We start from the raw sequence: 24,803 nt of genomic DNA, 5'->3' as shown, positions 1-24,803 counted from the left end.
GTGATGGACAGGGAGGCCTGGCGTGCTGCAGTCCATGGGGTTGCAGAGTCAGACATGACTGAGCGACTGAACTGAACTTCGACACCAGGGAAGCCCAGCTGCCCCATAGTGTTATTTTAAAGATCAAATGCTGAATATAAAGTAGTTTGAAAATCCTACAGCATAATAATAAAAATTGCAAACTATTATGAGCTCTGAGAGAACATCTACTCAATCTCATACCAACTACAAATTACACCAGGGAGAGGCAAACCATGGTAACGGCTTTGTCTTGTTCTCTCAACCACAGAACTTGAAAGGATCTTGTTAATTATCTGACCCAACTTCCTATCCAATTCACAAGCTTATCCACAATATCCAAGATAAGAAGTAGTTAGACTTCTGTTTGAACAGAGAATAGACAACTCACTATCTCTCAGCAGATTTCATTTTTTTGGGAAAGCTTTAGCTATGAGAAATTTAAGTGAGGCTTCCTTTAATTTCTTCCTATATTAATCTAAAACCAGCACAGTGTTCAACAGAGTAGATGTTTAATAAATATGAGTTGAATGAATTAATGAATTCTAATTCTACTTTCTGGAGCAGTTTAGAACAGGCTGAAGTCCTCTTTTACCTAACAGGCTTTCAAATATTTGAAGATAATTATTATGACTCCTCTAAGTTTTCTCTTCTCTACAATAAATATCTTTAGTCCCACCAGCTGTTTCTCACAACAAAAAGGGATGCTCTGACCTGGATCTAATTCAAAACCAGCCCAAATCTAGTTCACTGAAATCTAAATCTAAATGTAACCTTTACACTGTCTCTAACCCTTCACGCTAACCTCTTGTGTAAACCCTCAACTTTCAATCTTTTTCCTAACCTACCCAACTTCATTCCTAACCATGGGCTCTAACTCTACTTTGTACTTTTACCCAGGTGAAAGTGAAAGAGACAGTCACTCAGTCATGTCCAACTCTGTGACTCCCTGGACCGGAACCTACCAGGCTCCTCTGTCCATGAAATTCTCCAGGCAAGAATACTGGAGTGGATTGCCATTCTCTTCTCCAGGGGATCTTCCTTATCTTCTAACTTACATGGGCCACCCATAATCCATCCTTGATGCTGTAAACTGATTACCTTAATCTCACTAAACTGGGCCACATAGTTTTCCATGGTCCTCAAAGCCTGGTCAGCTAGTTTCTCTTCATAGTCTTCCCAAAGGAGATCATTATTCTGTAGGATAGAGGCAGAGAGCAGTGGTGAGGGCCCCGCTTCTCAACAGCAACTTCATCCCAGGGAAATATCCCAATTCTTCCCGCAACAAACTTCCTTTGAGAGCACCAATATTGTCAAAAGAGCATTCTGAACTCTGGGGAAAAGTCAGATGAAGAAACAGCTCTTCCTCGGGAACTGCCCTGTAAGAGAATGGACACACATTCTAGGGATTAAGAACAGTCTTGGACTCTAGAGTTTGAAGGATAGGGAAGTATGGGAGCAAATGACTGCATAAAGTTAGTTTTCAAAACCAACAAACTGGGTTTTGTGTAGGTAAAACTTTCCAAGGTTTTCAAGAGAGGAAAAGGATAAAAAAGAGAGGAATCCACGGATTAGGGAAAACTTGCTTTTACCTTCACAGTTACAGCTCCTTCCTACCACCTGTGATCAGGGCTATACAAACGAACAGTGTGAACTGGCTCCTTTGTTCTCCTGTTTGCTTGGACAGAGAAGCTGGGAGGAGGCTGAGATGAGGGTAGGGTGACTGTGGAAGAGCTGTAAAGCCCAGCATACTCTTACCGCCACGATGGCCTTCAGCTCCTCATGACCGTCCCACTTGCTGCTGTAGATCTCCTGCAGGGTTTCTGACACTCTCTTTGAACTTTCATGCATCACTGAAAGGAGAGAACTCAGTGCTACCATAAGGTAGTCTGACATAATCATATAGGTGACAGGCGAATCAATGGGGCTAATCCAAAAGGGCAAATTCCGTAGGTTTGGGCTATCACTGAGGGAAGCTGGGTGGGGTTGGATAGGAAAAGTTACTCTTCGTTGGTCCACAAAGTTCCAGGGGTCAGGCACAGGTTAAGTGATGAAAAGCCTGAGTATGGCTGGTTTTCTCCCTATCCCCCAGACTTCTTAGTAGCTGCATAAACACCATCTGGATCCCCCTGCGCTCCCTGATACTCACCTTTGACTGCACTGAGGAAGTTCTTCAGGTCCTTGTATAGCTTATGACCTTCTGCCTGAAAGGGAGAAGTGCCTCTAATGACTAAAGAGATATGTCTCTAGGTGTCAAGGTTGAAAAGTAGGTTAAAAGCAGAAATCAGTCCTGGAATTTCTCCAAACATCTGCAAATGTTATATATCAGCTTCTATTCTCTTTACCAAGAAGTTGTAGGTTGTCTCCTTTGGGATAAAATTTTAAGTTGCGAAATTGCTCCCACTGCACTGGCACGTCTTTTTTCCTTGGTTTGTTCTCCCCAGTGAACGAGAACCCCCACCTAATAGACCCTTGGAATTTAAGGATCCTATGTGAAGCTATCTATGTGACCCTCTGGCTGACCCTGACCTCTCTGAGTAGATAAACAGCTACCATTTTCTGCAGACACCAGGCTCCCTTCTTTCTTTGTACTCAGACACAGGCCATTCCTGTGCTTCCCTGAACTTCCTTTTTTCTTTTGGTATTTATGTTTTAATCAACAACACTCTTTACCAGGTGTAATTTTATGTAGGTCTTATGAAACTTTAGGTTGACTGTCATGAGACTAAACTGTGTCACCTCCAGGAAGATTTTGACCAGTGTGTGTGCATGTGTGCTCAGTTGCTCAGTCGTGTCCGACTCTTTGTGACCCCATGGACTGTAGCCCAGCAGGCTCCTCTGTCCATGGGATTTCCCAGGCAAGAATATTGGAGTGGGTTGCCATTTCCTTCTCCGGGAGATCTTCCCTACCCAGAGATCAAACTTGCATCTCGTACATCTCCTGCACTGGCAGGTGGACTGTTTACCACTCACCAATGTATAGTTGTTCTTTTTTAAATTAATTTTTATTGGAGTAAGGTTGATTTACAAGGTTGTGTTTGCACTTCATTTTTTTTTGCTCCCCTACCCCCACCCCCCACCCCCCACCACCCCTGCACTTCATTTTTTAATAGCTCTCTTAGAACTTCTGCCCACTGGTCCTAGGTTGGCCTTCTGTGTTCAGAGCAAACTAGTCTCTCTTGCACGCAGCTTTGAAGACATATTTCACAAGGTCTTCTTTTTCACAGGCCTCCTCAATTGTTCCTCATGGTGTTGTCTAAGACCCTTTGTATCTGGACTCCTTCCTCTGTGTGAATTCTAGTTTCTAGGAATTGAGTGAGGAGTTTTGACCCCAGGCCATCAGCCTTTTGGAGACTGACACTCCCAACATTTGGAGTGTGGGACTAGATGGACAGCCCACATCAAGGGTATCCAACAGGGCCAGGCCTGCAGACCCGAGCAGTGATCCTCCGTTCAGATGATCTGAGCTAAGAGGCATTTTGCCGTACATCATAAAAATACTTGTGAACATGTTTGCTTGTTTTATTCGCTTATGTTCATTATAGGTAGGCTGTTGAGTATACCAAGAGTATGAAAAATTTATGAGAAAAAAGCTGAAAACTCACAAAATTCTATCTCATAATTTAAAAGTTTAAACTGTGGAACTGTTTGTGAGAAAAATCATTATTACTTAATTTCAGCAGCAGAAAAACTAGGTCTACTTGGTCAAGTAAACAAAGGAAGCTAGATGATTAGCATCCATCTTCTTGCCTCCAGAGCTCACCTCTAAGCCAGTTCAAACTCTTGACCATACCTCAGGCTAAAAGTCTTTTTCAAGGGCTGCATGCCAGGGCTCAAGGGACACAAAGACAGATAGTCTCAAGGGAATCTGAGGTGCCATCAGATGGGTGGGAGAAGAACTGGGATCGTATGTGTGGCACAGCAAACAAGGATCAAAGGAACATCCTGACAGAAGAAGGGTAAGATGCAACAGGGAGGTCAGAATGCATGAAGAATCAGGAAATCATTGAGCCTGGTAATTGGAGGTCACGGGTGACCTTGAGAAAGTGATAGAGACAGATTTTAATAGCATAATAGACAGATTCAGCTAACAAAATTCAGAAACAGCATTCACCAGGAAAGATATCTCACTTCCTCTTTGCTTTGTCATTCACAGAAGAAAGTTTAAACAGTCTAAGACGTACATAATATGTTTTAAACATGGATATGGTAGGTGGGTATAACTTTGAGAGTTTTGAAAATGTGATAACCATGCTTTGAAAGAGTTTGAGGGATTATGTAAGTTAACAAGGATTTTAATTTCTTTTTTGAAAGGAAATAACATGGACTCAACTTTTTACTTCACCATGAAGATTTGGTCTTCAGAATACAAACGTAAGTAATAAAAACTGTTAAACTATCTTGCATAATTTCTACAAATGAAGTTCTTAATTTTTTATCCCATTAGATATTATATGGCCTGAAAAGCCAGATCAGTAATCAAGGCTACCATGTATGATGATGCAGGTTATATGTACACTATTCAAAACCAAGGGTACTATTTATACCATTGTCCTTAAGACCAGAATGCTTCTACCCTCCACTGCACTTCACAAAAGCCCAACTCCATTTCTGTGTTTTAGATCAAGTGTCTTGGTCAGAGTTCTTCCTGTATGCTCCTGCTCTTTCCGTTGGGGAGATGAAGAGAGAGAGAGACAGACAGACAGAGAGGATGTGCAGTGGTGGTAGTGGGTGCTAGAGATGTGGGACAGGACCAGCGTCATTTTCTTTCTTTGACCTGAAATAATATCTGCAGGCTGAATAATCCCAGCATCTTTTTTATCTCCGGACAGATGGGGCTCTGACAGTCTTAGCCTCCCACTTGTCTGTAAGTCAAAAACTTGTTTCTGCCACCAACTAGCAAGCTATTCTACTTCTCTGGCTTTAATTTCCTCATCTATAAATATCAACTAAGCCCAGCTCTAAATGTTAATTCTGGCTCTAAATATTATAATTTTATCACTTCTGCTCTCTCAGTTCAGTTCAATTGCTCAGTCGTGTCCAACTCTTTGCGAACCCATGGACTGCAGCACGCCGGCCTCCCTGCCCATCACCAACTCCTGGAGTTTACTCAAACTCATGTCCATTGAGTTGGTGACGCCATCCAACCATCTCATCCTCTGTCGTCCCCTTCTCCTCCAGCCTTCAATCTTTCCCAGGCTCTAAATCTTTGCAAAATTCTTGATGGCATCATAGAGTCTGAGTTCATCCTTCCCATCCCTGAAACAAACAGTCCCAGCCCTCACTCTGGAAGCTTGTGCTAAGCACTCAGGTAGACAGAGCTGTGTCCTAATAGACTGGGGTTCTGAGGATGGAGAAGTCCATCCTGGGGTTCCTAACTTGCTAGAGAAAAACGGACTCAGAGAAACACAAACACTCAGCAAAATAAGGGCATGACCAATCCTGAGCAAGTGTTGACAGTTCTTGATCTAATAGAGGTCCAGGAGGGAAAGATGAAACTAGATTGTTAGATGGTGATTTTAAATTTATTTATTTATTTTTGGCTGGGTCTTCTCTGCTGTGGGCGGGCTTCCTCTAGTTGCAATGAGCAGGGACTACTCTCTGGCTGTGTTGCTCAGGCTTCTCAATGCAGTGGCTTCTCTTCTTGCGGAACATGGGCTCTAGGCATGTGGGCTCAGTAGTTGGGGGTGCATGGGCTTAGTTGCCCAGCGGCCTGTGGGATCTTCCCGGATCAGGAATCAAACCTGTGTCCCCTGCATTGGCAGGTGGATTCTTAACTATTGGACCACCAGGGAAGTCCCTAGATGTGATTTTAAAGGCAATGAATTGGAAGCAGCTGTCACTACCAGAAATAAGGGATGAAAATGCTGCTTGAGGAAAATAATTCTTCCTATATAATACACTTTGAGGAAAGGGAAAGGGGGAAATAAGCAGAGTCCTCAAAGAAAAATTACTTATGAAAATTTGATGAAGCACCTAGGCAAGTGTCAAAGCCTTGAAATCTGGCTGGGTAGTTTGGGAGTAATATTTATTTATTAATAAAAAGTCCACCTATAAACTGGTTGCAGGTGAAAGGTAGGGCACATGACCAGCTGGTCCAACTTCTGGAAAACTTCACTCACTTTCAATTTCCTTGAAAGTGAAAGTTGCTCAGTAGTGTCCGACTCTTTGCAATCCCATGGACTATACAGTCCATGGAATTCTCCAGGCCAGAATACTGGAGTAGGTAGCCTTTCCCTTCTGCAGGGGATCTTCCCAACCCAGGGATTGAACCCAGGTCTCCCACATTGCAGGCAGATTCTTTACCAACTGAGCTATCAGGGAAGCCCAACTACCTTAACCTTGTCCTTTTTCCTCCTGTTCATTTTAGACACCCAAGTCCAGCTTCAGACCCGACTGTATATTCACTGTTTTTCTTCCTAAACTGTGAAAGCCTTGAGAACAGGGGTGCTGTATTGTTTCTATGTAGCAAGTACCTATGAAATGGTTGTTACTTAAACTTTCCAAGCATATTCAAACACCAGTTACCTAGGTGCATCATTCTCTCAGGAGAAATGTTTTCCCTTATTCCTAATCTAACTCCATTTCATCTCTCAAATGTATTTCCTCACTCAAGTGACAGTTAGTTGGGGGGCTCACACAGGGAATACTGAGAGGGTTGTCCCATCTGATCCTCTTATTCTTCTTGATGGCTATTCCTTCATCTCCTGCCTTTTCTACCCACACGTCTACCATTCCAGGTCGACCCTATAAGGCAGAGAAAGAACTGCGGGCCAGATGGGCCAAGAGTCAGAAACCTTTCAAAGTATGCTTCCTGTCTTGGAGTTGGAAGTAGAGCAGCAGCTGGAGTTGAGAAGAGGCCCAGGGAGGCCTCCATGTGAGGTACGGGGGAGAAAAGTAAAGGCTTTAAGTTTGAATCCTAGCTCTGCAGCTCTTAAGTTATGTTACTTTGATTAAATTACTTCCCTCTCAATCAGATCCTATTTCCCCTTGATGGAGTTAGACTAGATTGAAAGTGAAAGTGAAGTCGCTCAGTCATGTCTGACTCTCTGGACCCCATGGGCTGTGGCCTACCAGGCTCTTCTGTCCATGGATTCTCCAGGCAAGGGTACTGGAGTGGGTTGCCATTTCCATCTCCAGGGATCTTCCCGACCCAGGGATCGAACCCGGGTCTCTCGCATTGCAGGCAGACGCTTTACCGTCTGAGCCACCAGGGAAGCTTTTTAAACTAGATTGGTGGTGGCCAAAAGCTGTTCTCCCACTGCAGCATCATAATCACTTAGGAAGCTTAATGTAAAACAGATACTCTAGTTAATGATCACCTATGGCTGTTAATATCACACAAAAAAGGAGATAATCACACTCTATGTGTCTCCAGTGGAAGAATGTAACACCTATAATATCAAGTATTCTTGCTTCCAAAACAAACAAAAACAAAAATCTGAATCTCATCAACTCTCTAAATCTAACTATTAATTTACAGAAAATACAAGAGAGAGAGAGTAACCTGTTAAACAGTATCAGGGAGATTCAATCAGCAAAATTTAGAAACTGCAGGAAAAACAACCCAGTATTATCCATGAAGTGAAGTCGCTCAGTCGTGTCCAACTTTCTGCGGCCCTGTGGGCTGTAGCCTACCAGGCTCCTCTGTCCATGGGATTCTCCAGGCAAGGATACTGGAGTGGGTTGCCATTTCCTTCTCCAGGGATCTTCCTAACCCAGGGATCGAACCCGGGTCTCTCGCATTGCAGGCAGACGCTTTACCATCTGAGCCACTAGGGAAGCTATCATCCATAAATAAACTGCAAAAAGGAGAGAAACCTACAGATTAAGAGATTTATTAAATATGTCAATAAATTGCTGATTTAAACAAATTATTTTTAAAAGTGACACAAATCAAGGAGTGTGAACACTGCATATTTTATGATATTAAGAAATTACTGCTATTTTTTAGATGTTTTTAAGATACTGCTAAAATATGTTTTAAGCCAGATACGTAACCCGAACTATCTTGAAAGATATTTGTAAAGTGAAAAAAGTAAGTTATAAAACCAATGAATGGAATAATAACACTTTTGTAAACTGATTGTTGTGAGATCATACACATACACAGCGAAGTAATTGTAAGTATAAAAAAACAGTAGTTGTAGCATGGGATGGTGTGAAACCATTATTATTATTATTTTTGTTTCTTAATATACTATTTTTTTGGCCATGTGGTTTGTGGGATTTTAGTTCCCCAACTAGGGCTTGAACCTGGGCCTTTGGCTCTGAGGACACTGGACTATCAGGGATTTCCTCTTGATATTTATAATTTAAATATCTCAAAAAAATTTTAAAAACTCATTGCTGTGATGAGTAAATGTTTGTTGTTTTTTTTGAGTAAATGTTTTATAAAAAATATTTTTAGGTGTGATAATGATTTTGTGGTGAAATTTTAAGTGTCCTTATCTTTAGAGACTGATAATAAAATTTTTATAGATAAAATATCTAGAATTTGCTTCAAAATGATCAAGGATGGGGAAAGTGGGTGGAGATACAGATGAAACAAGATTTCATCTGTTATCAAGATTTCATCTGTATCAAGATGAAACAAGAAACAGGTTTTTCTTAGTATATATCTGAAATCTTCCATTAAAACAAGTTGAAAAATACAGATTCCCAAGCTCTACTACTGGAGATATTGTATTTAAAAACATTTCTCAAATGATTCTGGCACAGTCAACAACTGAATTAGATTATAGCTAATATGCTTTTAAATTAATTTTAAAGAATTATTTTCCATATAATTCAGTTAACTGATATAGGACAATAAAGAATTTGACTGGTCTTTGGCCCTGGTTTCTGAGAAGTAACTTCTAAATTCTTGGGATTTTCCAAGTTACTTCCAAGATATTCACAGTGGATCTCTCAGATCATACCTAAGTTTATGCTAAATAAATGACTCAGGATGGTGGCTGGTCAGACCAGAAATGTGAACCATGTGATTAGGGGGTTGGGGCTTTCAGATAGGTGATATCAGCATGACCTCCAGGGGAAAGGAGAGGAAGAAAGTTAGAGATCAAGTTCAATCACATGGCCTATGATTCGCTATGTAATGAAATCACAATAAAAACTCTAGACATCTTAAATTTAGGTAAGCTTCCCTGGTTGGTAATCCTATATCAACATGCTGGGAAAGTAACATGTCTTCAGAACATAGAAGCTTCATGCTTGGGATCATCCCAGACCTCCCCTTGTGTGTCTCTTCATTTGGCTGGTCCTGGTTTGTACCCTTTATAATAAAACTGTAACTGTAACTAGAGCACTTTCCTGAGTTCTGTGAGTCATTCTAGTGAATTATGGAAGCTGAGTGGCCAGTCAGTTCAGTCTCTCAGTCATGTCCAACTCTTTGACCCCATGGATTGTAGCACGCCAGGCTTCCCTGTCCATTGCCAACTCCTGGAGCTTACTCAAACTCATGTCCATTGAGTTGGTGATGCCATCCAACCATCTCATCCTCTGTTGTCCCCTTTTCCTCCAGCCTTCAATCTTTCCCAGCATCAGGGTCTTTTCAAATAAATCAGCTCTTCCCATCAAGTGGCCAAAATATTGGAGTTTCAGCTTCAGCATCAGTCCTTCCAATGAATATTCAGGACTGATTTCCTTTAGGATAAACTGGTTGGATCTCCTTGAAGTCCAAGGGACTCTCAAGAGTCTTCTCCAACACCACAGTTCAAAAGCATCAATTCTTTGGTGCTCAGCCTTCTTCACAGTCCAACTCTCATATCCATACATGACTACTGGAAAAACCATAGCTTTGGCTAGATGGACCTTTGTTGGCAAAGTAATATCTCTGCTTTTGAATATGCTGTCTAGGTTGGTCATAGATTTTCTTCCAAGGAGCAAAGGTCTTTTAATGTCATCACTGCAGTCACCATCAGCAGTGATTTTGGAGCCCAAAAAAATAAAGTCAGCCACTGTTTCCATTATTTCCCCATCTATCTGCCATGAAGTGATGGGACTGAATGCCATGATCATAGTTTACTGAATGTTGAGTTTTAAGCCAAGTTTTTCACTCTCCTCTTTCACTGTCATCAAGAGGCTGTTTAGTTCTTCACTTTCTGCCAAAAGGGTGGTGTCATCTGCATATAGAGGTTATTGATATTTCTCCCGGCAATCTTGATTCCAGCTTGTGCTTCATCCAGTGTGGCATTTTGCATAATATACTCTGCATATAAATTAAATAAGCAGGGTGACAATATATAGCCTTGACCTACTCCTTTCCTGATTTGGAACCAGTCTGTTGTTTCATGTCAGTTCTAACTGTTGCTTCTTGACCTGCATACAGATTCCTCATGAGGCAGGTCAAGTGGTCTGGAATTCCTATCTCTTCAAGAATTTTCCATAGTTTGTTGTGATCCACACAGTCAAAGGCTTTGGCACAGTCAATAAAGCAGAAGTAGATGTTTTTCTGGAACTCTCTTGCTTTTTTCAATGAACCAACAGATGTTGGCAATTTGATCTCCGGTTCCTCTGCCTTTTCTAAATCCAGCTTGAACATCTGGAAGTTCACAGTTCATGTACTGTTAAAGCCTGGCTTGGAGAATTCTGAGCTTTACTTTGCTAGCCTCTGAGATGAGCGCAATTGTGGGGTAGTTTGAACATTCTTTGGCATTGCCTTTCTTTGGGGTTGGAATGAAAACTAACCTTTTCCAGTCTGTGGACATTGCTGAGTTTTCCAGATTTGCTGGCATATTGAGTGCAGCACTTTCACAGCATCATCTTTTAGGATTTGAAATAGCTCAACTGGAATTCCATCACCTCCACTAGCTTTGTTCGTAGCGATGCTTCCTAAGGCCCACTCGACTTCACATTCCAGGATGTTTGGCTCTAGGTGAGTGATCACACCCTCATGGTTATCTGGGTCATGAAGATCTTTTTTGTATAGCTCTGTGTATTCTTGCCACCTCTTCTTAACATCTTTTGCTTCTGTTAGGTCCATACCATTTCTGTCCTTAATTGTGCCCATCTTTTCCCTGGTGGCTCAGATGGTAAAGCATCTGCCTGCAATGCGGGAGACCAGGGTTCAATCCCTGGGTCAGGAAGATCCTCTGGAGAAGGAAATGGCAACCTACTCCAGCACTCATGCCTGGAAAATTCCATGGATGGAGAAGCCTGGTGGGCTACAGTCCATGGGGTCGCTAAGAGTCGGACACAACTGAGCGACTTCACTTTTCACTTGCATGAAATGTTCCCTTGGTATCTCTAATTTTCTTGAAGAGATCTCTAGTCTTTCCCATTCTATTGCTTTCCTCCATTTCTTTGCATTGATCACTGAGGAAGGCTTTCTTATTTCTCCTTGCTATTCTTTGGAATTTTGCATTCAAATGGGTATATCTTTCCTTTTCTTCATTCCCTTGAGCTTCTCTTTTCTCAGTTATTTTTAAGACCTCCTCAGACAACCATTTTGCCTTTTTGCATTTCTTTTTCTTGGGGATGGTCTTGATCACTGCCTCCTGTACAGTGTCACGAACCACCATCCATAATTCTTCAGGCACTCTATCAGATCTAATCCCTTGAATCTATCTGTCACTTCTACTGTATAATAGTAAGGGATTTGATTTAGGTCATACATGAATGGTCTAGTGGTTTTCCCTACTTTCTTCCATTTCAGTCTGAATTTGGCAATAAGGAGTTCATGATCTGAGGCACAGTCGGCTCCCAGACTTGTTTATGCTGACTGTATAGAGCTTCTCCATCTTTGGCTGCAAAGAATATAATCAGTCTAATTTTGGTATTGACCAGCTGGTAATGTACATGTGTTGAGTCTTCTCTTGTTATGTTGGAAGAAGGTGTTTGCTATGACCAGTGCTGTTAGCCTTTAACCTACTTCATTTTGTACTCCAAGGCCAAATTTGCCTGTTATTCCAGGTATCTCTTGACTTCTTACTTTTGCATTCCAGCCCCTATAATGAAAAGGATATCTTTTTTCAGTATTAGTTCTAGATGGTCTTCACAGAATCGTTCACCTTCAGCTTCTTCAGCATCACTGGTTGGGGCATAGATTTGGATTACTGTAATATTGAATGGTTTGCCTTGGAAACGAACAGAGAGTGGCTGGTAAGAACCTCCAGATTTGTAACCAGTTGGTCAAAAATGCAAGTGGCCTAGGACCTCTCGAGCTTTGTGGCTGGTGTCTGAAATGAGGTAGTTTGGTGGGGAACTATGCCCTCAACCTGTAATGTTTGGACTTACTCTGGGTATTTAGTGTCAGAATTGCATTGCAATTGGATATTCATTTAAGTTAATAATTCCCTCCTATTATAAAGAGAAGATCACATGCTCCAGGACTGATGTCAGAATTAAATCAGATAAATGTGAGGCCTGGTACAGAGACAGAAAGTCAATATCCCATAGAAGAATAAATCTCTGTACACACTTCTCTCTCTTTCTCCTTTTTAATAAGATGAACCACAAATTTATTCTATAATTTTCTATAATAGGTATTCAATTCTGCAGAAAAATGCAAACAAAATATTGTTACTATTTATTTGGTTCTATAAACAAACTTGGGGGGAGAAAGAAAACCTTAAGAATTTTTATATAAACTTATAAAAATTTCAAGAATTTGGTTTTCATCATTTCTGAAAGTTATTTATTTTTTTAAGTCTAAAAGCCACTAAATGTAGAGGTCGAAAGAGAAAACACTGACAACAGATTATTTGAATTTCCCTCTTTCCAAATATCTAAAACATCACATATATCATTGTTTTCAGTGTAACCTGTGTAACCTAAGAATTCTGACTTCTCTTCACTAGTCTGAAAAAAGTTCAGTAGAGATTGTACTGTTGTCGTTCAGTCACTAAATCGTGTCTGATTTCGTTGCGACCCCATGGACTGCAGCAAGCCAGGCTCCTCTGTCCTCCACTATCTCCCAGAGCTTGCTCAAATTCATGAGATTGTATTTGTGAACTACAAATTCTGTTTTCTTCTTGCATAGTAGGAAGTTTAGTATTCTTATAAAACTCTGCATTTGGTTCCAGATTTTAAAAAAAATTTCTTCCTTATAATATTTTCATTCTCCAGTGGATTTTACCAGATGGTAAGCTCTCTGAATTCTTGACATCATATTCATTGGATTCCTAGAACTTTGGGATGGAGCCTTCTCTGAACTAAGGTGGTGCTAGTGGTAAAGAAAAGAAAGAAAGAGAGAAAGTGAAGTCGCTCAGTTTTGTCTGACTCTTTGCATTCCCATGGACTGTAGCCTACCAGGCTCCTCCATCCATGAAATTTTCCAGGCAAGAGTAGTACTGGAGTGGGTTGCCATTTCCTTCTCCAGGGGATCTTCCTGACTCAGGGATCAAACCCGAACCTACCTGATAATGCAGGAGACCTAAGAGATGTAGGTTCAATCCCTGGGTCAAGAAGCTCTCCTAGAGAAGTAAATGGCAAACCATTACAGTATGCTTGTCTGGAGAATCCCATGGACAAAGGAGCCTGGTGGGCTATGTCCATAGGGTTGCAAAGAGTCAGACACAACTGAGTAACTGAGCACACATCCCTTAACTATTTACTGAAAACAAATAAGAATCTTGACCAAATACAGAATGAAGGTCCTTTTCCTTCAGATCCTATGCTGGGAAGTGCACAGCATCTAACTTTTGTTTTGGTTGAGATGCAGTTTTTTCCATGTTGAAATTAGAAACTTGTATACATGTGTGTATCCTACACAGACAGTGATCTACCCTTAGCTCTTCATTTTCATGTATAATTCATTTCCATTCAGAAATGCCAGAATGCATTTTTGTTCATTTTTATGTAACAGTAGATATGTAAAATTTTATGTCATTTTCATAAATGGAACCTTTATTAGATGTTTTCTCATCAAGTCCTTTCAATTCAATAGAAGAAGGGTAGAGAAACACGTTCTGAAAAAAAACCCAAAGTTTTGTTTGGTTATTGGGTTTCTTTACATAGGAAACCCTGGTCAAGTAACTGTACATTATTTTCCCTGATGTCCATCTGAGGTGTATGTTGAAGTTCCAGCTTTTCTTTATATTCAGACTTTTCCGGGACATTTGCAGTTTTTATAGTCAAAAACTAACTTAGATACAATATCATCAACAACTTGATAGTGATTACTCTGTGCAAAGTTTCTGTGTTGCTCACTTATAAGATGTGCCTCCTGTCATTTACCTTTATAAAAAAGGCTTTGTGAGTCTACTTGTTCTTGTTTTTGTGGGCCAGTTCCTACTCTTTTCCCTACATCTCTTACAGAAGTTCTTGATTTCTTGAGTAAATACTTTTTTTTTTCTTTTGTTCCATGTAGTATCTTATGTCATCAGTATGAAGAATTTTTACTCTCCATGATATTTGGTAATCTATTTGAAGGAATAAAATCAGTCATTACTAGTTTTTTCATCTACTAAAAGGAGAAATCTGTACTTTTTCTTTGAAGTTAGGTAACTGAAATCTTTACTGAGAAATTCTTCAACTCACTCTCCCAGATCTTGTCCTTTCGTAATTTTTCAGATATAGTGACAGAAGGTAAGTCAGTGTAAAATGCTTTTTTCTGCTTTTCTGGTTTGTTATCAGTTTTCAGAAAATTCAAAGACTGTTGTTCTTTTTTTCGTTTTGACCTGGACTCCACCCTGGAAATGTGAATCACTATGGATCTTCATGGCTCTGTAGTTCATGGCAGTCACCTGGCACTCACATGCTGGGTCTGGAGAAGGTGTCACATCCAGCAGCTCTGGAAGCACGGCTCCCCAAGGCCCGATGGCTGGCCAGGTGCCTCTCCCCATCCATAGGCCACCAAGTGTTACCCACTTTCTCTTCTTTTTTAACGTTCCTATATATGAATTATATTTTTTCTTATTCAAATCACATATGCACTATAGAATTTTCAGAGCTGGTTGCAGTGCCTTCTTTTCCACTTCTTAATGTAAGTTTTCTTCTTTTTTTTAATGTAAGCTTTCTACATAAAATTACCCATAGCATCCAGTGAAGACAGAAGCAACAGTGAGAGCAGGAGTTTTGCTGGTGAGAATGACAGGTAAAAGATGGAGGTATTATTTTAGAATAAAAGGCTTTGGTGAGGTAGATGTAATGGACAAAGAGGCAACATGACACAGGGCCACTGTGATGAGAAGATGCTAGGGTAGGAGAGAGGCAGCCTGAGGAAAGGAATACGCCAGAAACTGAAGTGGAAGGCACTTGTTTTGATTTTTGTCCAAGGACCTGGTGATGTCTCTATACCCTGCGGGAATCACCATAAGAAAAAAACACTCTCTGTCCCTTACGAACCAGGGTGAGCAGGAACAAGAAAGGTAGTTTTCTGTGGTTCCCAGGGGAAGAATAAGCAGCAGGTAGGTCACCCCATGGCCCTGATTCCTTGGGCTAGGTGGGTTAGAAGGGATGCTTGCTGATCTGCAGAACCTGCTGTTGTTCTGCCACTCAACCCTCACGTCTTCTTTCTTCCTCCAAGCTTCCCTTTCCCATCCTCCAGGTTACCTGTTGTTGGTGGAAATTACTGGCACTTTGTTCAAACCGTTCATCTTTGGTCTCCACAGTTTTCCCCAACTTCTGCAGTACCTGGGAATATAAATCAGAGAGGTCCACACTGTTATAGTCAAGTCTCTCTTATCTGTTGGCCTCATTTGACCCTGGCTTCTGAGTCTCAGATTCAACTAAAGGGAAGTACATATATTAGCCCAACAGAATTAGAAATACAGCATGTTGCTGAAAAGTCAATTATGTTTTTTTTTTTTCAGTTATGTTTTATGGTTCCTCTCAATTTGGGGTATTCAGCAATGTGCTAGAGTATATAAAAAGCCCAGAATAAATAAGGTATGAAATTGTTATTTAGAGTGGTTTTCTGTGGGGATGGGGGGAGAGTATTATATTAAAGTAAGGATTAATTAGAAGAATGCAAAATGTGCATGGCTAAAATGCACATGTCTTAGCCTCAGCTAAGCCTTACCCTTGAAGACATTTTCTCACATGGGACACCCTCTTCCAGCCATAGCAGCAGATTCCTTTAGGTAGATGAAGTCAGAGAGGTGGGTAGGAGACTTTTGTCTGAAGGCCCTTGTAGGAAAACTGAGAAGCTCTAACATTATGCATTTGAAACTCAGCTAGAAGTGAACGCTATCGATAGCTACCTCCTCTCCCCTGGGACCCAGAGAACCAGTCATCATAGTGGTCTCAGTGCTGATGCAAAGAACACAGAAATGAGAAAGATACAGTTTCTCTTCTCCTAGAGGACACTCACTTACAACAAGTAAGAAAGCCCTGACTCTTCTACCTGTAACCCCCAGTTTGGAAAGAGGTACCACCATCCCCCAGGCCCAAGTCAGATTCAGGAGTTTCCCTCAACTACTTCTCTCTCACTTCCTTCACAGAACCCCTCACCATGTCCAGCTCTGGAAACCATCCCGTGTTTTCTAGCCTCACTGCCATGGCTTTAGTCCAGGGCCTCACTGTTTTTTTTGGCCTGTGACAATAGGCCTATCTTGTTGCTGCTTAAAACCTTCTAATGATTCTCCATTCATCTGCTCAACAAATGTTTCAGTTAAATGTCCATTACATATCTACAAGTTATAGTTGTAACTCTAGCATACATATGGGTCTCTAGGATCTGACCCTTCATTAAGCCTCAGCTCTCACTATTCCTTTTTCCTACAGGTCTCTCTCTCACTCATGTTTTTGGTTTTCTAATAAGCTGTACTGTTCTTGTTGTAGATGCTATTCCTTCTTTCTGGAATGTTCTTTCTTACCTTATCATCAGGCAACTATCTAAAATGACCAAATTCATACTCTGTATTCTTTGTGACACTTAATCACATCTATTGCATGTCATTAATCAAGGTAAATCAGTCCCTCCTAAGCACTTACAACTTCTGCACCTGTATACATTTCTATTACTGTTGTTCTTTTTTTGTCACACTGTGTGGCTTGTGGGATCTTAGTTCCTCAACCAGGGATCGAACCCAAGCTCCTTTCAGTGGAAGGATGGAGACTTAACTTGCTTAACTTGCCTGCTGATTTGCAGAACCTGCTGTTGTTCTACCATTCAGCCCTCATGCCTTCTTTCTTTCTACAAGCTTCCCTTTCCCACCCTCCAGATTACCTGTTGTTAATGGAATTTATTGGCACTCTGTTCAAACCGTTCATCTTTGGTTGCCAGCTTTCCATGGATCACCAGGGAATTCCTCTCGGTTTTATTATTTGCATTTATCTTTGTCTCTAGATTCTAAACTGTGAGCTCCTTGAGGACTGGACACTTGCCTTACTTATTTATATTTTTCAGTATCCAGCAAATAGATACTTAATACTTATAATAGGAAGGATAGTGAGACTGACACAGGAGGGGACCAAAAGGTTGGGCCTTGAATTTAAGATTTTGCTAGACTGGAATAAAGTGAAAAAGGTGAGGGTAGAAAGAGGATTTCAGGCAACGACAACATCAGCAAAGTAACAGAAGTGTGCAGATTCACAGCAGTTTTCATGAAATGGTTCAGCATGAATGGTTTAGAGTGTGTTACAAGGAGTGCTGTGTAAGGAAACTAGAAAGGGAGATTGGAGTCTCATTGTGAAGAACTCTGAATCATATGAAGGAGTGCCCAGGTCTTGGGCATGAGGCCAGCTCTATGCAGACTCTGACTCAGGTGTCTCCACTCTTAATCCTGGGGTTCTGGAGCTTTCTCTATGGCAGTTAAGACCAAGGTCTCTGGAACCAAATTGATATATGCCCATATCTTGGCTTTTCTACTTACTGGCTATAAGCCTTTGGGCAAATCACTTAAACTCTAGAGCCTCAGTTTGTAGAACTCCCTTTCCTCCATTAAGAATAATATCTCCTGGAGTTGTTGGGAGAATTAAATGATATTATACACATAACTTGCTTTCATAGTGGTGCCCTATGGTGAGTAGTTAATACAAATCCACTATCATCGTGCTGAGTTCCACTCTATTCCCTATAAACACCTGTCTTTACTTCCTTTTCAGGGCATTCTTGTCTTTATTCTGCCTCACTTAACACAGGGCCCTGGGTGTGCAGAGTCACTCATCTTCCCAAGCTCCACCCTCTCCCCTCAACCAAACACTGTCCTCTACCAGAAAGTTGCAAAACCACCTTGGCTTAGTGGTAATCACAGCTCTCACTTCCTTCCTGCCAGCCCTCCCTTCCTCTGCCTGGGGCTTGGTTCTTGGTGGGGAGAGGGGGGTGGGGCTGAAAGGAGAGAGGAGTCGATTCAGTTTAGAGTCTGTGTGACACACCTGGGAGCAGACCAACTTCCCCAAACCTCAAAAGGCTCAGGGCAAAAAAGCTTGGAGGGTGTGGGAGTGTGTTTGTTGAAGGAATACGCCCACCTTCAATTCTGAAACTGAAAAGATGATTATGATCACCATGAAAACATAACCCAGTGTCTTGGGGCCAAAGTATTTTTTGTCTTAAGCAATAGGGCCATGTCTCAGGGTACTTAAACTATGCTGTAGATGTTCTTCCTCAACTTGAGTTCCTTGAGGAAGGATGATGTATGGTGCTCCAAAAATGTTTGTTGAAAGAATTAGTAATTTTACCTTTGGATCACTTACTAATGAAAGCCCATATAATACTAATCCCTAAAGTCCTGCACTGAGAATTCTGCCCCAATTTGCCTGGCCTAGCAGCTGAGAAGTTGGAATACAGATGTTTAAAGAGAAAAGAGCAGGGACAAGAAAAAAAGTCAATGTGGCAAAATGTTAACACTTGGTGAAACAGGTGAAGAATATTGCAATGTTCATTCACCTATTTTACCTTTATGTAAGTTGAGTTACAAGTATAAAGCTTAAAAAAAAAAAAAAGCCACTGCAGACATGTTTGGTAGCTGTAGTTCCTCACTATGACCCCTCCCTACAATCATTTATTATATTTTAGTTAATTCTGTCAATTGGAGTAATTTGAAGAGGCCTTGGATATTAGATATTATGGAATCCTTATTGTCAAGATATATTCTAAAGTAGGCTCTCCTTTATCCCCTCATATATTTTCCAGCTTTTTCTCCCACCAATCCCTGAACTCCAGCTCAGCAGCATTTCTCCCTCGTTTGCCTAAAAGGATTTCCAGATTCTATGCTTTGCTCCTGCTGGCATTCCTCAGCTGGAATGCTCTCTCATCACTTGCCTGAGGAACTATTAATCAGACCTAATTCCTTTATCAATTCAGCCTACAAAACCCTACTCTGTTCTCAAGTCTTCTGAATTCCCAAGGATTTATCTCTCAGGTCACTTATTTTACTTAAAAACAAAACAAAACAAAACACCTAGACTGTAAGCTTCTAGCAGGCAAGAATGCCTCTTACTCAACTCATCTCTAAGTTCCAGAGATGAGCTGTCCAGCCCATATCGTGGACAAAGGGATTTTTCTGTAAATATTGCTGACTGAACCCTCACAAGTTGACTGAAAGTCAGCAGCGAAAAAGACCAACAGAGGAGTGGTAAACAGTGAATGCCTTTTCCTGGGGGGAGATCTAAGAGGCTTGCCACAGAGAAATCACAAACAGATGGTGAAAGCATTCATGTGAAATGTGAAGATGTAGCATACTGTAGAAACACAATAAAGCCAGACTCATCTTGAATCTGAGAAGGAACTGGAAAAAAAACAGGATGATGCTTCCTCTCCACTGGTTTAACAGTCACCAGACCTTCACTCGCAGCTTTACTCCTGCAAGAAGATCAGCAGGAAGTGGGCCAGCACAGCAGGAAGTGGGGAGACACAGATGTTAGAGCGGTTTTTCAGGAACTTTATAGAGAGCAGCCTGAGATTGGGATCCTAAGGCAGGACACCTGAGTTTCAGTGATAATTCTGCCACTTGCCAATCTCTTTTGAGCCTTATTTCCTCATTTCTAAATTTGGGATACTAACATAAAGCCTAAAGTGTTGAAAAGATGAAGTGAGATCATATCATAAGAATGTGGGCTCCATAAAGGGAGAGATTATGTCCTTCTTATATTCCTGTGCTTTGTCTATAGCAGGCACTTGATATTTGACACATTAGTTGTTACATATTACAGTCAACCACATATAGTAAAACTGCAGTGTCCCAGGGAATCCTTTCTTTTGACTGTAAGTTTCTCCATCTTTATTTTGCCTTCAATAACTTCCCAAGACTCAAAAACTCTGACAGGCTGAGCTGAACTCTTTCTCCTAACCCAGGTCATTTCCATCCTATCCAGACAACACCCACTGCCTCTAGGGTACCAGCTGTACTGCTTGAAGTTCAATGTCTGCTTGCCTTTGTGTCTAAATCTGGGTTCAGAGTATCTCCTTGTTTTCTGCAACAGCCTGGGACTTTCTCAGGGCAGATTCAAGTTTGTTTCTCTCTCTGCCTTCTAGGGGCTCAGACCAAGAAGAACAGGGTGTATCTGGGCAGTTGGGAAGTATTTGACTCTGAGGTTCAAGGAGCCCTCTCCCCTTCTCACTTCAGTGTCCTTACCAAATTAAGTCTCCAAATCACTGAACATCAACTGCATTTTACAGATGCAGAATCTGAAGCCTAGAGCAAAGCTGTTATTTACCTGAGGCTTCAAGTTGATGCTTTGAAAAAAAAGAGAGAAATCTTACAGCAAGGGCATAGTGATGGGGCTTCCTAGGTGGCACTAGTGGTAAAGAACCCACCTGCCAATGCAGGAGACGTAAGAGATGCGAGTTCAATCCCTGGATCAGGAAGACGTGCTGGAGGAGGGCATGGCCACGCACTCCAGTATTCTTGCCTGGAGAATCCCAGAGGAGTCTGGCAGGCTACATCCATAGGGTCACAAAGACATGACTAAAGTGGCTTAGCACGCATGCATGCATAGTGTTGATAGGTTGGATGATGATAGAAGGTGAAAGAGGGAGGTAAAACATAACTATTGTCCACAAATTTTTGGCCTTTGGCGATTTCTTTTTGTTTTTCCAACCCATAAGAGTGACCAGCCTTCTCTTCTCTAGCACCTCCTTTTCCTCTACAATGACTTCTAACTAGACCTTTCCATAGGCTTTGTAACCTTTGGAGAGATTGAAACCATGATCAAGGTGAAGTTAGGTTAAGGTGATGTAACAAAATCTAGCCACACAATAATCTTTCCCTTTTCCTCTGCTCTTTCACATGACCCAGCTTCCTCAGACAAAGACAGGGGAAACACACACACATATTCCCCCTACCCTTCCATTGTAAGCCTCTTAAAGATAAAAGACTATATCTATATTCCATCAATTCTCCGTTAATAATCCCACTTTGGAGAGCTGGTTGCCTTTAATCCTTCCCAGCACCCAAGCTAGTGCTCTGCTTTTATTTAAATTCTTAAGCATATGGTGTTCATTCAAATGCTTCTAAGACCATGAAGTCTTAGAAACCCAAGATTCTCACTCAGGTCCTAGTTATCTCTCTCCCTCCCATTCTCCTTCTAGCCTATTCATTTCTCCTTACCATCTTACCTACCAGGGTGCTGATGCGGTGGAGAGCAGGGACTCAGATCAGAAGCAAAGAAAATACACTGGACACATAGAAACAAAAATGCCAGTGAAATGTGTGGAGAAATGGTCACATCATCTAGTTAAGTGGGCAAGGTACAGATAAGACAGACAGTCTACCTCGATGGAGCCGTGCTGTGCTTAGTCATTCAGTCTCAGTCCTGTCCGACTCTTTGCGACCCCATGGACTGCAACCCGCCAGGCTCCTCTGTCCTTGGGGATTTTCCAGGCAAGAATATTGGGTTGCCATGCCCTCCCTCCAGGGGATCTTCCTAACCCAGTGATTCAACCCAGGTCTCCAGCATAGCAGGGGGATTCTTTACCGTCTGAGCCACCAGGGAAGCCCTTCGGAGCAGGGCCACCCAAAGCTAATTCAGGACACAGTGCAAAAAGAGATGCTCCTTGCCCACCCTGAACAGTACTCTCCAACGCCAAACAGAGGCACAGGAAGCAGATACGAGTTTCTGCTTACATCCGCTAAAGCAACAGCCTGCGACCAGGCCGGGTCAGGCAAGAAAAGAATCCGTCAGAATTACTCTAGTCCTTGTGGACTCCAGGTCCCACCTTAACGGGTGGTACTCGCTGCCAGCCCAGCTGGTTGAGTGCTGTCTTATGTGGGAAATGACCCTCTTTGAACCTCCAGTTTCATCATCTGTGAAAAATACCACTCTCGCTGGGTAGCGAGGACAAAATCTGCTACAGAGCAGTCACCAGCGTTTAGTTCCTTTCTTTTCCCCTTTCTGGGTCAGCTTGGGCGTTGTTTAGGTTCCAAGAGAAACAGACGGTGGGAACTGTCTCTCAGCTTCCCCCATCCCTGTCCGAGACTGGGCGAGGCTCTCTGCCTTCTCTCAAATCTGCTGTTTTCATGGGAACCCCTGCTCGCCTTTCCCGAGGTCAGCCTCCGTGTCCAGCCCAGGTCTCCCGTCCCGAACACCCCGCACACCCTGCGGCCGCGTCGGGCCTCAGCCTCGGCTCCCAGCCTCCTACCTTCTCTTGGGCTCTGCTGAACTTCTTCTGCACCTGCTTGGCGAAGAGGCCGGCAGCGCCGCCCGCCCGGCCCTCGGCCATCCTGCCAGCTCCCTCGGGGGCGGCCTCCCCTGGCCCGGCGCCCTGTGGTTTTCTCGAGGCCCCCAGAGGAGGAAGTGCGTTCCCGTCATGCCTCGCATCCGGCCAGGCGGGCCTCGCGCAGGTCACCCCGCCCCGTTGCCGCCTGGGAATCACCCTGGACCGCCTGAGGCCCCGGGCCCGGCCGGACGCAGCCGGAAACCTGCGCAACACAGGCCCAGGGCGGCGGCCTAGCCCACGGCAGGCCCAGCTGGCCGCTCCCCTGCGCTCTCGCTGGAGGCCCACGGCTGTTCGGCCCGGGGCATGGCCCAGGACGTGGGCGAGGGGCCCGCGGACACTTGTGAGGCTCAGGCTGGGGTTGGGTCTGTTCCCAGGAGGCCAGAGATTCAGGTCTGCCTTCAGGCGGCGCTTCCTCCAGGCCAGCTTCAAACCCTCTACCCGTGAGGTAGAGAACATCATCCGCGAAGAGTTTTCAAATCTGGGCCAAGACAATGTTCCCTGAGAGCTAACCAGCTGTAACGATCAGCAGGGGAAAATAACTGGAACAGAAGGGTAGAAATTTTTTGTAATTTCCACTCAGTGAGAGTGCTGAATGGGGTGTTTGTGGATATGTGTGCAGGAGCAGCGTACTCCAGTATTCTCTCCTGGGAAATCCCATGGACAGAGGAGCCTGGTGGGATACGGTTCATGGAGAGACAGAGACAGGACTCAGTGACTAAACAACAACTGGATGACCAAATAAAATGGACTTTCTGCTTCAGGGTGGAGTTTTTAAAGATGGAAGCCCTCTACTGGAGAGGTTGGCTCTGTCAACTGGGAAAAAAAAAAAGCACAATCTAAAAGTTGAGAATTATGTTTTATTTAGCAGACAAAACTGAGGACTTAAGCCTGGGACGCAGCCTCTCAGCTCTGAGAAACTGCTCAGAAGAGGTAAGGGAAGAGCCAATAGGTAATCATCAAAAGATTATAGTTAATTAAAGAAAACCAGGTATTTCAAGTTAAGGAATTTGGCACTTTTCTATTTATGGGAAGATGCAAGAGTCTGGGCTCACTGAAATTATTCCTTGGATATGTACCTCTACTATGTGGAGCCAGTATCTTGCACTTTCTCATCCTGAGTCTCCTCAGGGTACAACATTGAGTGGTGGCTGTAGTGGCTGATGGCCTGAGGGCCAGCATCCTCTCTCTCTCCTGAGCTCTCTCAGGGCTCACCATGGAGAGGATGGGGCTGTACTGTGATGACTTGATGACTGCAACAACCTTTGTTTACTGATAGGTCAGGCAACATTTTTTCACTCATGACTCCAAACCCAAACTGGTAGGAGGGGTAGATTGAGTAGAGGACAGGACTCCAAATCTGGACTTGAAAGAGAGGAGCAGCTGAGCTAGAAGTAGAAATGAAGATGCCTAGAAAGGGAGAGGACCTTATAGAAAAAAGGCCAAAGAGTTGGATATGGAAGCCTGTGCTGGGCATGGGGAGCAAATTTTTCTAGCTGGAGGAACTAGTATAGTGTACTAGATGGAGGCAGAAAATACATCATGTAAATTGGGATGGGACTGCTGAGATTATAACAGTTGATTCTCTAGGTAGCTTTCTAAATGGAAGTTGCTTCCTGACCTGATTGAGAAGATAGCTGGAAATTAGGACACTAGGTTTGGAGGAACCATTTACTCAAGGATTTTGCAAGTAAAATTCTCCAAAAGGAGGAAAGGAGTTCAAGATAAACTTCCTAAGGACTGGAGAAGGAAGCTGAACACCTGAGACAAAATCAGAAAGCCTTCTCTGCTATCCTTTTCCAGATCACTCCCCCAAACAGCCATATTGCACTCAGAATCAAGCATGTGACAGGCATTGCCAGGTGCTGGGAAGCCAAGAATGAATTTTTAAAAAGTGATTCTTGACTTAAAAATGCTTAAAGTCTGGAATTGGAGATAGGTTGTTAATCAGATGATTTTAGAGATGGATACAAAATTTTCGGGTAATAGGTCATTAGGGTTTATTGTGTTATAATGCTAGCTGTGGGGATGATCTAGAAGGGGCAAAGTGAAGAAATGGAAGGACTTGATGTTGGATGGGGAGAAGTGGGGGGAAGTGGGAGGACAGTGGTGCTGTGGGAACACTGAGAGAGATGGTGATCACCACAGATGTGATGATCAGTAGCAGAAGGAGGCCAGTACTTGGGTCATTCTCTGGAATTCACAGCATCCTCAGCAATGCAGCCCAGCCACTGCTTCCTAAAAA

At 42.6% G+C, this 24,803-nt stretch overlaps 1 protein-coding gene and 1 pseudogene across 3 annotated transcripts in view; both read right to left on the bottom strand.

The window, feature by feature from the left end:
• BIN2 (bridging integrator 2) overlaps positions 1-22,592 on the bottom strand; it is a 35,965-nt gene extending 13,373 nt beyond the window's left edge. For all 3 annotated transcript variants that reach the window (XM_068970663.1, XM_068970664.1, XM_068970665.1), the window contains exons 1-5: positions 22,484-22,592; positions 15,514-15,594; positions 2,168-2,222; positions 1,777-1,871; positions 1,120-1,215 (exon numbers count right to left, since the gene is read on the bottom strand). In XM_068970663.1, coding sequence (XP_068826764.1) covers positions 1,120-1,215; positions 1,777-1,871; positions 2,168-2,222; positions 15,514-15,594; positions 22,484-22,564 — 408 coding nt within the window. In that variant the 5' untranslated portion in view covers positions 22,565-22,592. The remainder of the gene's footprint in view (positions 1-1,119; positions 1,216-1,776; positions 1,872-2,167; positions 2,223-15,513; positions 15,595-22,483) is intronic.
• Positions 13,563-14,696, bottom strand: LOC138077962 (protein DBF4 homolog A pseudogene; annotated as a pseudogene).
• Positions 22,593-24,803: the final 2,211 nt, after the last annotated feature.

Source organism: Capricornis sumatraensis, chromosome 4, assembly GCF_032405125.1.
Source record: "Capricornis sumatraensis isolate serow.1 chromosome 4, serow.2, whole genome shotgun sequence".
Classification (NCBI taxonomy): domain Eukaryota; kingdom Metazoa; phylum Chordata; class Mammalia; order Artiodactyla; family Bovidae; genus Capricornis; species Capricornis sumatraensis.
Note: the sequence above shows the minus strand (reverse complement) of the source record. Positions and strands in the feature narration are given on the sequence as shown.